At 37.4% G+C, this 15,565-nt stretch overlaps 1 protein-coding gene and 1 long non-coding RNA gene across 3 annotated transcripts; both read right to left on the bottom strand.

The window, feature by feature from the left end:
• Nucleotides 1-507: 507 nt before the first annotated feature.
• LOC138348243 (cold shock protein 2-like) lies at nucleotides 508-7,352 on the bottom strand. Of its 2 annotated transcripts, none has more exons than XM_069296970.1 (2): nucleotides 5,658-7,352; nucleotides 508-767 (listed from the first exon to the last, which is right to left on the bottom strand). In XM_069296970.1, exon 1 carries the CDS (start codon nucleotides 6,433-6,435, stop codon nucleotides 5,767-5,769), a length of 669 nt encoding a protein of 222 aa, XP_069153071.1. In that variant the 5' UTR covers nucleotides 6,436-7,352; the 3' UTR covers nucleotides 508-767; nucleotides 5,658-5,766. Both variants share the same exon structure in this region, with proteins under 2 accessions (XP_069153071.1, XP_069153072.1).
• Nucleotides 7,353-7,534: 182 nt separating this feature from the next.
• Nucleotides 7,535-14,211, bottom strand: LOC138340802 (uncharacterized). Its single transcript, XR_011213651.1, has 3 exons — nucleotides 12,177-14,211; nucleotides 11,263-11,342; nucleotides 7,535-7,748 (listed from the first exon to the last, which is right to left on the bottom strand). It is a non-coding gene; the product is annotated as an uncharacterized lncRNA (long non-coding RNA).
• Nucleotides 14,212-15,565: the final 1,354 nt, after the last annotated feature.

The following is a 15,565-nucleotide window of genomic DNA, read 5'->3' as shown; positions in this document are numbered from 1 at the left end:
GCTAGGTTTACATTACAAAGTAGTTAAGCTTCCAATTGATGATATAATACATAGATCTCTGAACATAGAGTTTGGATTGTTGAATATATGGTTAGTTGTGGTGTAGGTTAATGATGAATCTCATTTTTTACTGTTGGCATCAATCACCAAATGATTAGAAACAAATAATAGATCCAAGTTATAACATTTACTTCTACTTATACACATAGAAACAAAGATAGACATGACCAAACTAGGTTAGCTAATATCATTTACTCTAAAGCGAAACTAATATACCAAATCATGCATACTATCATCATTTTATGAAGGTGGAAAGAGAAAGTCTTAAACATGCTTCCTACAAATAGAGAACCTTGATGCAATCTGTCACGACCCAAATCGAGCCGCGACTGGCACCCACACTTACCCTCCTATGTGAGCGAACCAACCAATACAAAACCCAACATTTCAATAAAATAACATAATATAATGCGGAAGACTTAAACTCATTAATGAAAATCAATTGAATAACTTCTAAAAACTCAACAACTATTATTATCCCCAAAATCTGGAAGTCATCATCACAAGAACATCTATCTCAAATTACTAAATCTAAGAGTATCTAAGAAGCTAAAATAAATGAAAGGCTAGTCCATGCCGGAACTTCAAGGCATCAAGAAATGAAGAAGAAGATCCAGTCCAAGCTAGAAGCATTAGATCACCATGAAATACGGTGTAATTGAAGACTGGCTAGAATTGCGATTGAGTTGAAGACAACGACACGTTTGCTGCATTCCACAAATAACAAGGAAGAAAACATAAAAGTAGGGGGTCAATACAAACACAAGTACTGAGTAGGTATCATTGGCCAACTCAAAATACAAAACAGTATATATCAAGTAATATCATAAATCAACTACAATACTCAACATGTAGCAACAACAAATATTATAATCATTACCAAGTACCGCCAAGTTCACACATGAGGACTCAAGCCTCAGTACCATACTCATTTGGGAATTAGGTTCATTAGATTGAGTGTATTAACATCTTTCAGGATTCATTATCTTTATTCCTCTTGTGTCGGTACGTGACACTCCGATCCCCTACTACTATGTGTCGGAACGTGACACTCCGATCCCCTAATTCTATGTGTCGGTTCGTGACACCCGATCCCCTAATTTTATGTGTCGGTTTGTGACACACGATCCCCTAATTCTACGTGTCGGTTCGTGACACCCGATCCCCTAATTCTACGTGTCGGTTCGTGACACCCGATCCCCTAATTCTACGTGTCAGTTCGTGACACCCGATCCCCTAATTCTACGTGTCGATTCGTGACACCCGATCCCCTAATCTCATTTCGTTAATTCATCAAGCCTTCTTTCATACTAAGGCATCATCAATCTTATTACTTTAGTTCATCAAGCCTTCTTTCATACTAAGGCATCATCAATCTCATTACTTTAGTTCATCAAGCCTACTTTCATACTAAGACATCATCATTAACAAAGAGGTTTTTCAAGATTTAGGATTCAATACCTCATTATGCTTATTTTATCATAATTACATAATCACATTCATTCAAGCATACAATTTAAGAATATAGAAGGGTTTACTACGAGTAGCATAAAAACCATAACCTACCTCTTCTCGTTCGATCCTCTCTCTCTCTTTGTTCTTTCTATTTTCTTTATTCAAACCCTCTTTCTTTTACCCTAATTAGCATATAATTAAGAATAAAAGATGGCAATAATAACCCACTAATTAACTCAAGGTTACCTCTTTTAACCCCCAAGTAATTAGACTTATTAACATTAACCCACTAACTTTATAATTAAAGCAGGAATAGTCAAAAACGTCCCTTAAAACATTAAAGAAATCTGACTCAGCCTGGGATTACGCAGCCTGTGATGGCCCATCGTGCCTGCGACCGTCCGTCCTGCTGCTCCGTCACAGAGTTCAGAGACTCAATTTCCTTAAAGAGTCTGTGACGGTCCATCACGCCTGTGACGGTCCATCCTGCCATTCTGATATGAAGTTTAGAGAGTCGATTTCAGTACCCATTTTTCAGAATTTCTAAGTGTTTTGAAACGAGACCCCCTCGACGGTCCGTCGTGCCCATGACTGTCTTTCGTGGGATCCGTTGTCTCAGCCAGTTTTCCAGAAATAACATCTGTTGCTCAAAATGACTAAACTGGTCGTTGCAATAGATACCAATTTACCCATTGTTCGTCCTCGAACGATCATAAGAAGAAAAACAAGGGCGAAAATAAGTACCTGAATCTGTAAACAGGTGTGGGTATCTTTCTTGCATATCCGCCTCTTTCTCCCAAGTGGCTTCTTCAACGGGTCGATTCTTCCATTGAACTTTGATGGATGCAATCTCCCTTGACCTCAGCTTGCGAGCTTCTCTATCTAAAATGGAAACAGGCTCCTCCTCATAAGACAAATTTTCATCAAGCAGAATTGAATCCCAACGAATGATGTTGTTTCCATCCCCATGGTATCTTTTCAATATAGACACATGAAATACCGGATGAACTCCGTACAGCCCTGGAGGCAAGGCTAACTCATAAGCCACCTCCCCTACTCGCTTAAGTACTTCAAAGGGACCAATATACCTTGGGCTTAATTTACCCCTTTTATCAAAACGCATCACCCCTTTCATGGGTGAAACCTTCAGCAAGACTTGTTCACCCTCCATGAACTCCAAGTCTCTAACTTTTCGATCTGCATATTCCTTTTGCCTACTTTGTGTCGCTAACAGCTTTTCTTGAATAGATTTCACTTTATCTAACGATTCTCTCAGAAGGTCAGTACCCCAAGGTCTAACCTCAAATGCATCAAACCACCCAATGGGAGACCTACATCTTCTCCCATATGATGCCTCAAATGGGGCCATATCAATGCTTGAGTGATAGCTATTGTTGTAGGAGAACTCTGCTAAGGGTAAGCTATCCCAATGACCACGAAATTCTATCACACATGCACGAAGCATATCCTCCAACACTTGAATCGTTCGCTCAGACTGACCATCGGTCTGAGGATGGAACGCAGTACTAAGGTCCAACCTAGTACCCAATTCCACATGCAATGTTTTCCAAAACTTAGAAATAAACTGCGTACCTCTATCTGATATGATGGAGAGTGGAACCCCATGCAACCGAACAATTTCTGAGATAGAGATTTTGGCTAACTTCTCTGCATTGTAAGTCACCTTGACCGGAATGAAATGAGCAGACTTAGTTAACCTATCAACAATCACCCAAATAGAGTCATACTTACCCATTGTCTTTGGAAGACCAACCACGAAATCCATTGTAATTCTCTCCCATTTTCATTCAGGAATGAGCATTCTCTGAAGTGTTCCTTCGGGCCTCTGATTTTCATATTTTACTTGCTGACAATTTGGACATTTGGAAGTAAAATCAACAATATCACGCTTCATTCTACTCCACCAAAAGTGTTGCTTTAGGTCATGGTACATCTTGGTTGCACTAGGATGTATAGAATACCTTGAACTATGAGCCTCTGTCAGAATAGTGTTGATCAAATCATCAACTCGGGGTACACATACCCTTCCCTAGATTCTCAAAACACCTTCCTCATCAATTTGTGCTTCCTTAGCCTCTCCTCGCAATACCTTATCTTGGATTCTGCTTAGTTTCTCATCATCAAACTGTTTTCCCTTAATCTTGTCAAGAAAATAAGATCTTGCCTCCACACAAGACAACAATCCTCCCTTCTCATTTACTTCTAATCTCATCAAGTCGTTAGCTAGAGTCTGAACCTCTCTAGCCAATGGACGTCTGGAAACTTTCAAGTGAGCTAGACTTCCCATGCTCCCTGCCTTTCTACTTAAGGCGTCAGCCACAACATTAGCCTTTCCCGGATGATACAAGATAGTGATATCGTAGTCCTTCAGTAGTTCCATCCATCTCCTCTGTCTCAAATTCAAATCTTTTTGAGTAAAGACATATTGTAGGCTACGATGATCCGTGTATACTTCACACTTAACTCCATATAAATAATGTCTCCATTGCTTTAATGCAAAAACTACCGCAACCAATTCCAAATCATGGGTCGGGTAATTGCATTCGTGCACCTTTAATTGCCTTGAAGCATAAGCAATTACATTCTTCTCTTGCATTAGCACTGCACACCCAAACCAGAATAGGATGCATCACAATAAACAATGAATTTCTTACCTTCCACGGGCAAGGTGAGAATTGGTGCTGTAGTCAACAAAGTCTTGAGCTTCTGAAAGCTTTCTTCACACTCGTCTGACCATACAAATGGAACATTCTTCTTAGTCAAGTTCGTCAATTGGGAAGCAATGGAAGAGAATCCCTTGACAAATCGACGGTAATAGCTAGCTAAACCAACAAAGCTCCTTATTTCTGGCACATTAGTAGGTCTTACCCAATTCTTCACTGTCTCAATCTTAGAAGGATCCACCATCACGCCATCCTTAGACACCACGTGCCCCAAGAAGGACACTGAATCTAGCCAAAACTCACACTTGGAGAATTTGACATAAAGCTTTTTCTCCCTCAACATTTCCAATACCATTCTCAAATGCTCCTCATGTTCTTTCTTGCTCTTTGAGTATATCAGTATATCATCAATAAATACAATCACAAAGAGATACAAATATGGCTTAAAAATCCCGTTCATCAAGCTCATGAAAGCAGCAGGGGCATTCGTAAGACCAAAAGACATCACTACAAATTCGTAATGCCCATACCTGGTACGAAAAGCAATCTTTGGCACATCCGTTGCCTGTATTTTCAATTGATGATAACCGAATCTCAAGTCAATCTTAGAGAAGACACAAACACCTTGTAACTGATCGAACAAGTCATCAATACGAGGAATGGGATATTTGTTCTTAATAGTTACCTTGTTCAACTATCTGTAGTCTATGCACATCCGAAAACTCCCATCTTTCTTTTTCACAAACAAAACAGGAGCACCCCAAGGAGATGCACTTGGTCTAATAAAGCCTTTTCTTAGCAACTCTTGAAGTTGTGCCTTTAACTCTCTTAACTCCACGGGAGCCATTCTATAAGGGGGTATAGAAATGGGGCGAGTACCCGGTTCAAGATCGATGCAGAAGTTAATATCTCTATCGGGTGGCATACCAGGAAGGTCTGCGGGAAACATATCTAAAAATTCACGGACCCTAGAAACCGACTCAATTGAAGGTACTTGGGTAGTGTCATCCCTGAGATGTGCCAAGAAAGCTAGACAACCCTTACTAAGCATTTTCTTAGCACGAAGAAAGGAGACGATACGAACCGGATTGGAAGTGTAGTCGCCCTTCCACACTAACTGATCCGTCCCAGGCTTGGCTAACGTCACAATTTTAGCATTACAATCCAAGATCGCAAAATTCGGAGAAAGCCAAGTCATACCCAGAATTACATCAAAATCAACCATTTCTAAGATAACCAAGTCTACATAAGTATTACTCCCCACAAAAGTCACCAAACAAGACCTATATACCTTTTCAACTATCATAGACTCACCCACCGGAGTAGAAACACGAATAGGCATGTCAAGCAATTCACAAGGTAAATTAAGACCATTAGCAAATGAGGAAGATACATAAGAAAATGTGGATCCAAGATCAAACAATACAGAAGCCATGCAATCACAAACCGAAAGATTACCTGTGATGACAACATCAGATGTCTCCGCCTCAGATCGCCCAGGGAAAGCGTAACAATGGGCCCCATTACTTGTCTGTCCGTTGCCCCTACCATGTTGTGTTATAGTGGCTCAAGTTTTCCCATCACCCCGGCCGTTTTGGTGACCACCATTACCTCGACCACCACGTCCTCCAGAATAACGGCCTCTACCATGACCACCTCTACCTCTAGCTATTGGGGGTCTATAACTCTGTTTTGGACAATTCCTCCTAATATGTCCAGTCTCCCCACATCCATAACACTCTCTGGAGTCAAGCATAGGTCTCTCAGAGAAGTGTTGACCGGTCTGAGGTTGACCCCCAACTACAGTCTGTAGTGAAGACTGAATTGGTCGAACTGAGTAACCTCCTGAACCCTGTCCTCTGGAGTAAGAACCATTAAAATCACCTCCCTTTCGAAACCTTTTTGATGTCGATGCCATGGTGAAGTCATCTGGCTTCACTCCCTCCACCTCTATCACGAAGTCTACCACTTCCTGAAAGGATTTCGCTGTAGCCGCTACCTGTAAGGCTGAAATCCGCAACTCTGACCTCAACCCCTTCACAAAATGGCGAATCCGCTCTTGTGGACTGAAACAAAGCTGAGTGGCATATCTGGAAAGTGCACAAAACTTAGCCTCATATGCAGTAACCGACATCCTGCCTTGCTCTAGGCTCAAGAATTCATCTCTTTTCCTATCCCTCAAAGTCCGGGGGATATACTTCTCCATAAACAAGCTAGAGAATGACGCCCAAGTCATAGGTGGTGCCTCTGTTGGTTGACACTCAACATGCAACTACCACCATATTTTGGCATTCCCTTGAAACTGATAAGTCACAAACTCAACACTAAATCGTTCTACTATACCCATCTTGTGTAGTAGCTCATGACAGTCAACCAGAAAATCGTAGGCATCCTCATATTCAGCACCCTTGAAGACTGGAGGTTTCAATTTCAAGAACTTATTAAAAAGTTCATGCTGATCATTTGTCATTATAGGCCCTGTAGTCAGACGAGGAAACGTGCCTATTTCCAATGAGGCATCCATGCGGGGAGCCATAGTAGCCGCATGTTGTACCTCCGGAACCTGAGGTGCTGGTGCAGAAAACACTGAAGGTGTCTGGCCTTGATCAGATAACCCGCTAAGATAAGCCAGAACCTGATTTATCATCTCTGGGGTAGGTTGGGGTGGCATTTCCTCATTCTGCCCTTGTTCATTCTCCCCTTCCTCACCCTCTCTTACCACTTCCTCAGTTGGTGGAGGAGTCACCGCCCTAGTACCAGATGGGCTAGGTGCTCGTCCTCTTCTTCTAGAGGACGTCCTCCCACGACCTCTACCGCGGCCTCTTGCCACTGCTCCTCTTCGAGCTACAGTCTCAGTGGCTGGCTCAGATGCATCTTGTCTTGCTGATGTTGATGTTGGCGCGGTTGTTGCTCTAGTTCTAACCATCTGCGAAATAGAGTGAAGATGGTCAGATACCAATTTTTATCACCTATATACTTATTGGACCCAAGTAATAGCACGAAAGAAAGAATGAAAGAATGGAATTTTTCTAAAGTCTTATAGCCTCTCAAAGAAAAGTAAAGGCGTCCCCCTACCGTTCCTTAAGACTCTACTAGACTCGTTCTTGTGTGATGAGACCAACGAACCTAATGCTCTGATACCAAGTTTGTCACGACCCAAATCGAGCCACGACTGGCACCCACACTTACCCTCCTATGTGAGCGAACCAACCAATACAAAACCCAACATTTCAATATAATAACACAAAATAATGCGGAAGACTTAAACTCATTAATGAAAATCAATTGAATAACTTCTAAAAACTCAACAACTATTATTATCCCCAAAATCTGGAAGTCATCATCACAAGAACATCTATCTCAAATTACTAAATCTAAGAGTATCTAAGAAGCTAAAATAAATGAAAGCTAGTCTATGCCGGAACTTCAAGGCATCAAGACATGAAGAAGAAGATCCAGTCCAAGCTAGAAGCATTAGCTCACCCTGAAATCCGGTGTAATTGAAGACTGGCTAGAATTGCGGTTGAGTTGAAGACGACGACACGTTTGCTGCACTCCACAAATAACAAGGAAGAAAACATAAAAGTAGGGGGTCAGTACAAACACAAGTATTGAGTAGGTATCATCGGCCAACTCAAAATAGAAAACAGTATATATCAAGTAATATCATAAATCAACTACAATACTCAACATGTAGCAACAACAAATACTATAATCATTACCAAGTACCGCCAAGTTCACACATGAGGACTCAAGCCTCAGTACCATAATCATTAGGGAATTAGGTTCATTAGATTGAGTGTATTAACATCTTTCAAGATTCATTATCTTTATTCCTTTTTTGTCGGTACGTGACACTCCGATCCCCTACTACTATGTGTCGGAACGTGACACTCCGATCCCCTACTACTATGTATCGGAACATGACACTCCGATCCCCTAATTCTACGTGTCGATTCGTGACACCCGATCCCCTAATTCTATGTGTCGATTCGTGACACCCGATCCCCTAATTCTACATGTCAGTTCGTGACACCCGATCCCCTAATTCTACGTGTCGGTTTGTGAAACCTGATCCCCTAATTCTACGTGTCGGTTTGTGACACCCGATCCCCTAATTCTACGTGTCGGTTCGTGACACCCGATCCCCTAATCTCATTCCGTTAATTCATCAAGCCTTCTTTCATACTAAGGCATCATCAATCTTATTACTTTAGTTCTTCAAGCCTTCTTTCATACTAAGGCATCATCAATCTCATTACTTTAGTTCATCAAGCCTTCTTTCATACTAAGGCATCATCATTAAAAAAGAGGTTTTTCAAGATTTAGGATTCAATAACCTCATCATGCTTATTTTATCATAATTACATAATCACATTCATGCAAGCATACAATTTAAGCATATAGAAGGGTTTACAACACTACCCAATACATATCATTCGCTATTAAGAGTTTACTACGAATAGCATAAAAACCATAACCTACCTCCACCGAAGATTAGTGATCAAGCAAGGAAATTCCCCAAAGCTTTGTGTTTTCCTCTTCTCGTTCAATCCTTTCTCTCTCTTTGTTCTTTATATTTTATTTATTCAAACACTCTTTCTTTTACCCTAATTAGCATATAATTAAGAATAAAAGATGGCAATAATAACCCACTAATTAACTCAAGGTTACCTCTTTTAACCCCCAAGTAATTAGACTTATTAACATTAACCCACTAACTTTATAATTAAAGCAGGAATAGTCAAAAACATCCCTTAAAACATTAAAGAAATCCGACTCAGCCTGGGATTACGCAACCTGTGATGGTCCGTCGTGCCTGCGACGGTCCGTCCTGCTGCTCCGTCACAGAGTTCAGAGACTCAATTTCCTTAAAGAGTCTGTGACGGTCCGTCACGCCTGTGACGGTCCGTCCTGCCATTTTGGTACGAAGTTCAGGGAGTCGATTTCAGTACCCATTTTTCAGAATTTCTAAGTGTTTTGAAACGATACCCCCTCGACGGTCCGTCGTGCCCATGACGGTCCGTCGTGGGATCCATCGTCTCAGCCAGTTTTCTAGAAATAACATCTGTTGCTCAACGACTAAACAGGTCGTTACACAATCTCTTCAAACTTATCCCCATAAATAAGGGTGATTCAAGTGTGTTGTAGTTAACTAAATAATGACTAGGTAAAATGCAATACATATTGTACATCTAGAGAAAATTCTAAGATCATGAGAATTTTGTGTGAGGAACAAATGACAAGCTATTTACTAATAAGACAAACGAAATGAGCATTTTACAATGCACAACACTCAAACACAAGTTATGACTATATTAAGGCAATAAGATATATAGAAGAGAACTAATATCAACATGTTATAATTGAGATTGACTTCTTATAATTAAGAAATTCCATTCTTGAAACTTAAAAGGTCTCATGGATGATAATTGAAGTGGTGGAAGAGATATTGATGAGGATGAGTAAGAGTTTACTAGAACAATTCATATTATAAAAGAAGACATTGGACACGTTAATCATCTCGAAGATACAACTCTAGATGAAGGAGAAGTAAATATGTAGACTTTATTTGATCTAGGAGTATGGGGTACGAGGGTAATTAGTATTAATTGTCTTACTTAGTTATCCGATCATGCAAGAGATGAAAAGTTAGGGTGAAAATAGGGGGAATTCAATGTTTATCATGAAAAAATCCTCTGATGAGGAGAGATCATGATAAACAAAACTTTTAACTAATCTAGTTTCTTTGATTACACGTAGATATTCATAAAAGACAAAAAATAACAACACAAATTTGGATAAAGAAAGAATAGTAAATAAACAAATTTGAAGTAATCTTCTTGGATTGTCTTAGTCAAAAACCTCTTAATTAAACTGGTTTAATAGATAGAAGATTTCAAGAACCAAAAGAAAGGCACCAATATAACAGAGAATACATAATAACAAGCAAAGATAAATAAGTAGCAGCTACAAGAATCAAATAACCAATGCAATATGCAGATAAAATCCAAGGCCTAATTTCATTTTACACTATTAGGATTGGTGGATGTGCAATTTAATTTAGTTTCACCTTGGGATGCTATATCTATTGCACAATGATCGATATTTAAAGTGCAAATTAAAAGAAGGAAAACATTATTCTCATTGTGGGTCACACTGTTTTAAAATAAAAAGAAGAGTAAGCTCACTTACAAGGCATCACAGTGAGAAAAACATAGGAAAAAATCAGAGGTAAAGACACGGAAAAATCTGAATAAAGGAATTAATTGCTAACCATAATTTAAAAAAAAATAAGAGGCTAAATCAGCTACAAAACAGGAAATATCAAATGGAACGTCTAGACGAAACTCTCGAGATCCCAAATATTTTCAGCAGATCCAACTCTAAAGCGTCCTATAGAAAAGCTTGAAAATGAGATTGATAGTCAAAAAGGTATTGTAAAAACATGAAACGGAAGAAACAGACAAATAGAAGTGCAACAACAAAATACCCCAAAAGGTGAAGATATTAAAAGTTAGGGTGAAAATGACACATATTCCCTGATGGGAGGAGAATATGATTAACAGAACTTTATTGCAAGTATGCATACATGGAAGACATTAAAAAACACATATTTTGTATTCATATAGAATAGTTTATGAAATAATCATTCTTGAATTGTCTTAGCCAAAAACCTCTTATTAGAGCTGGTTCAATAGATATAAATCATACAAATTATGCACCCAACTACATAAGAAACAAGACCATACAAGAATTCAAGAATAAAATGCAAATATCAATACAACAGACAATACATTATAACAAGAAAAGACAAATAAGAAGCACCTACAAAAAACAAATAAGCAATCAACATGCAGATCAAATCAAGCGTTAATTTCAATTTTACAATGCTAAAATTTCTTGATGTGCAATGTACGACATTTCACCTTAAGATGCTACTTCTATTATACATATATCAATATTTTTAAGTGAAAATTTAAATAAAGAAGAACATCATTCTCATTTTGGATCACACAATTTAGACCAAAAAGATAAGCAACATAAGAGAAAGCTCACTTACCAGGTATCACGGGGAGAACAACATCAACAACGAATCGTACCAGCTAGGGGAAAATGTGAGTATAGGAATTAATTGCTAACCTGAATGAAGAAATAACAGAAGGAAACTAGATTAGCTTCAGAATAAACAATCTCAAAGGGAACCTCTAGACGAAACTCTCAAAACTCCAAATATTTTCAACATATCCAACTCTAAAACATCCTAAAGAAAAGCTTGAGAATAAGATCGACAATCAAAAGGTTGTAACAACCACATGAATCAAGAGAAACTGACAAATAGAACTACAACATTAAAATACCCCAAAAGGTCCAAAGATGAAAAATTGGGTTGAAAAATGGAAGGAGTTCAATACTTGTTATAAACAAATCCTATGATGGGAGGAGAACATGATGAACAAATTTTTAACTAATCCATTTTCTTTTATTACAACTATACATTAATGAAAGAAAAAAAACAAAAAAAAATTGCATGCATATAGAATAACATAACCAAATTTGGAGTAATCTTTTTTGAATTGGATTATTGAAAAACCTCTTAATTTAATAGGTTAAATAGATATGAACCATACAAATGATGCACCAAACTACATAAGAAAGTAACCATACAAGAACTCAAGAATCAAAATGTAGACACCAATACAACAGATATTACATAATAACAAGCAAAGAGAAATAAGAAGCAACTACACGAACGAATTAAGCAATGTAACATCGAGATCAAATCCAAGCCCTAATTTCAATTTTACATTGTTAGGATTGGTTGATGCTCAATGCATGATATTTTAACCTAAGGATACTAATTCTATTATATCAATCTTTTTAAGTTCAAAGTTACATGGAAGGAAAAGATCATTCTCAATGTGGGTCACATAGTTTTTGATGTAAAAAATAAAACGAAAAGAAAAGCTCACTTACCAAGCATCCCAAAGAGAACATCATCGAAAATGAATCATAGCTGGCACGAAAAAATGTGAATAGAGGACTTAATTGCTAACCAGTATCAAGAAAAAATTAGAGGATTCTAGATCAGCTTCAAATAGAACCTCTAAATGAAACTCTCCAAATTACAAATATTTTTAACAAATCCACTTTATAACATCCTAAAGAAGAGCTTGAAAAATGAGATTGGGAATCAACGTGGAGAAATAAACAAATGAATAAGAAGAAACAAACAAATAGAAATACAACAACAAAAAACACCAAAAAAAGGTTAAGAGTTGCAAGGAAATGTGATAGAGAAATTAATTACGAAGCAAAAAAAAGAAAAAACATGGGTCTCGATCAACTCCAGAATAAGAAATATTAAATGAAACTTTGAGAAGTAACTCCCTAGATCCCAAATATTTTCAACAAATCCAACTCTAAAGCATCCTAATAAAAATCTTGAAAATTGAGATTAAGAATCAATTTCAAAGCAAAATCAAGAGATAAAAGAATGGGTTATATCTACTCAAAAATAGGCAATCTCAAATGGAACCTCTAGACGGAACTCTCTAGATCCCAAATATTTTCAACAAATCCAACTCTAAGCCATCCTAAAGAGAAATTTGAAAATTCGGATCGAGAATCAAAAGGGTGCAATAAACACATGACATAGAAAACAAAAACAAATAGTCCTGCAACAACAAAATACCCCAAAATGTTAAGAAAAAGGTAAAAAGATGGGCTAGAATCTAAGCATCGCGTATTGGGCCCACGAGGTTAGCGGACCAAATGAGGTTGGGCAAAAAGTATTGTTCCTAAATGGGCCAAAAAAAAATTAGGCCCAACCCTACTAAATTCATGAGTTGCATTGAGACGACTTAATAGGCCAAGTCCGTTTTGACAGTTCTAGATACTGTAGGACGGCAGATGAGTAGGAACTCCACAAAGAAGAAGAGCATTATCATCTTGGTATATCCATTATCTCTTCTGCTAGAAAACAAGTTAGAAAGCGTTAAAAGTATATAAAAAGGAGATGAGAGAAAAATGTCACTTATAGGGAGTTGCAAACTCAAAGACCAGACAAGGCATCTCTATTTACACCAACAAAGTAACCACTACATCCACCACATTTAGTTCCTAAAGAAAAAAAAAGGTCAGCAGACAAATCAAGAAGGGAGTGGTAGCTAAAACTAATGGACATGCACCTGTATGAACTGAGAAAAATGATAAGGATGATAGTCCAAATGAAGGTATTGATAACCTATATCATAAGGAAAAGGAAAGTGGAGTTGAAGAGAGCTCCCTACGATGATATTGTGGAGAAAATAAAGGAGCTCAATAAGGAAACCCTAATACGTAGGGGCTGATAATATATGTGAGCAAGTTCATTCACGAACCGAGCTGATTTCTTTTCTATTTTTTTTTTTTGGTTAGATGACCTCTTTTGAACAGAAATCTGAAATTCAATAAAAAGAGCACTTATATCCGCTATTAATTTAAGAAAGGATGGGGGATATATATTTGCTGGCAGACAAGAATATAACTGAAATATCTGATAATCAAGATTGTTATATTCGATCGAGAAAGACATTATACGAGAGACAATATAGGCATATATAAGAAAAAAGACAGTCAAAACTAAACAAGAAACAAAAATCAAAGCATTCATGTTCAGTAAAGAGGAGTACATGGATCACAAACTTAGTTGGTCTTATTGTCCTCATTGTATATTGAATTTGAAAGCTTTTATTTTGATATCTTGTTAAGTTTTTGCTATATTTTGTTCTTGTTTATGCCTGTCTTGTCTCTCATCTTTATATTCTTCTAGGTTGACTGCATTTCATTCTATTATCTAAGAATCCACATATAACGATTTTGATTATTGAATATTTCACTTGTATTCTTGATTGTCAACATGTATATATTTTTCCTTGTTCTTCTTAAATTAACAACAAAGTTAAGTTCTCCTTTTATTCAATTCCAAAAGTTTGTACAAAAGAGATCGCCCAACCCAACATAACCAAACATAAACAAACAGAAAAAAAAATTGACCGGGTCCGTAAATAAACATGTATGTCGTTGCATGGAGCTCTCTTCAAATCAACAATGTCGTCGCATGGAGCTCTCTTCAACTCCACTTTCCTTTTCCTTCTGATGCGAGTTATCAACACCTTTATTTGAATTGTCATCCTTACCAATTTTCTAAGTTCACAGAGGTTTGTCTCTATTAATTTCTATTATCATTTCCTTCTCGATTTGTTTGTTGACATTTTTTGTAGGGATATAACCTTGTGGATGCAGTAGTTACTTTGATGGTGTCCTTAGAGGTGTCTCGTCTGATATTTAAGCTTGCAACTCCCAACAACTGACTTTTTTCTCTCTTGTCCTCTTTGTATTCTTTTACCGCTTTCTAACCTTTTGTTTTCCAACTGAAGAGACAATAAAGATACTAGGATACTCATGCCCTTCTTCTCTGTGGAGTTCCTCCTCATATGTCTTCATATAGTTCCTAATCTTTTGGCTTTTTTCTTGGCCTTTTGGGGTATTTTGCAGTTCTATTTGTTTGTTTCTCCTAATTCATGTGTTTACTTCACCCTTTTGATATCTTGTTAAGTTTTCGCTTCCTTTTTTTTCTTTATGTTTATTGTGTCTCTCATCTTCATACGTCCATTTTCAAGTTGACTACATTTTGTTCAGTTGGCTAAGATTTCAAATGTAGTGATTTTGATTATCGGATGTTTCACTTGTATTTTTTTATATCAATTCAACTCAAAATTCTCATAACCATGTAGACTTGAGTCTTTTATGTAGTGCACCCACAAGTAACCTATAATAATTTGAACAATCCAAGCCAATATAAAAAGACAAAATCCTCCATACATCTCTGGTTCTCACCAAACCAAAATCAACTTTTTAGAAGAGTCGTTGATAAACCCTTTATAAGTATATGTCGAACCAAGGATTTATACGTGATGTCTCATTTCATTACATTTCTTAAATTGTACCTTGACACAATTCTAAATTTTTTGAACTCTTCAATTTACAAAATTATCATTCCTTTTGGTAACTCGTTTACTCGCTATCCATTTTCCAAAAATTCACAACATTTTACCTCATACTCTAAACCAAAAACTTCAAAGGGAACACTTCATTAGGTCTTTTAAATTCTACAACTTAAACCATGCAAAAGTCCTTCTAAATGCTCACTAATCGACATGATCAATCATTTGTTACCTTGCCAATTTATATTGTCGCACCCATTTTTGACAAAACGGATTTTGCAACGACATGACAAATCTTTTAGGTGTTTAATACAGAAGACTCGCTACCTAACAAATAACATGTGTGTTTGGACATCATTCTATACTAAACAAATAATT

The sequence above is a fragment of the Solanum lycopersicum genome, chromosome 1, assembly GCF_036512215.1.
Source record: "Solanum lycopersicum chromosome 1, SLM_r2.1".
Classification (NCBI taxonomy): domain Eukaryota; kingdom Viridiplantae; phylum Streptophyta; class Magnoliopsida; order Solanales; family Solanaceae; genus Solanum; species Solanum lycopersicum.
This window is presented reverse-complemented; position numbering and strand designations above follow the sequence as displayed.

Bases quoted from the DNA above. Each gene is read 5' to 3' on its own strand.
- LOC138348243 (XM_069296970.1), bottom strand. From the start codon at position 6,435: ATGACTTGGGCGTCATTCTCTAGCTTGTTTATGGAGAAGTATATCCCC.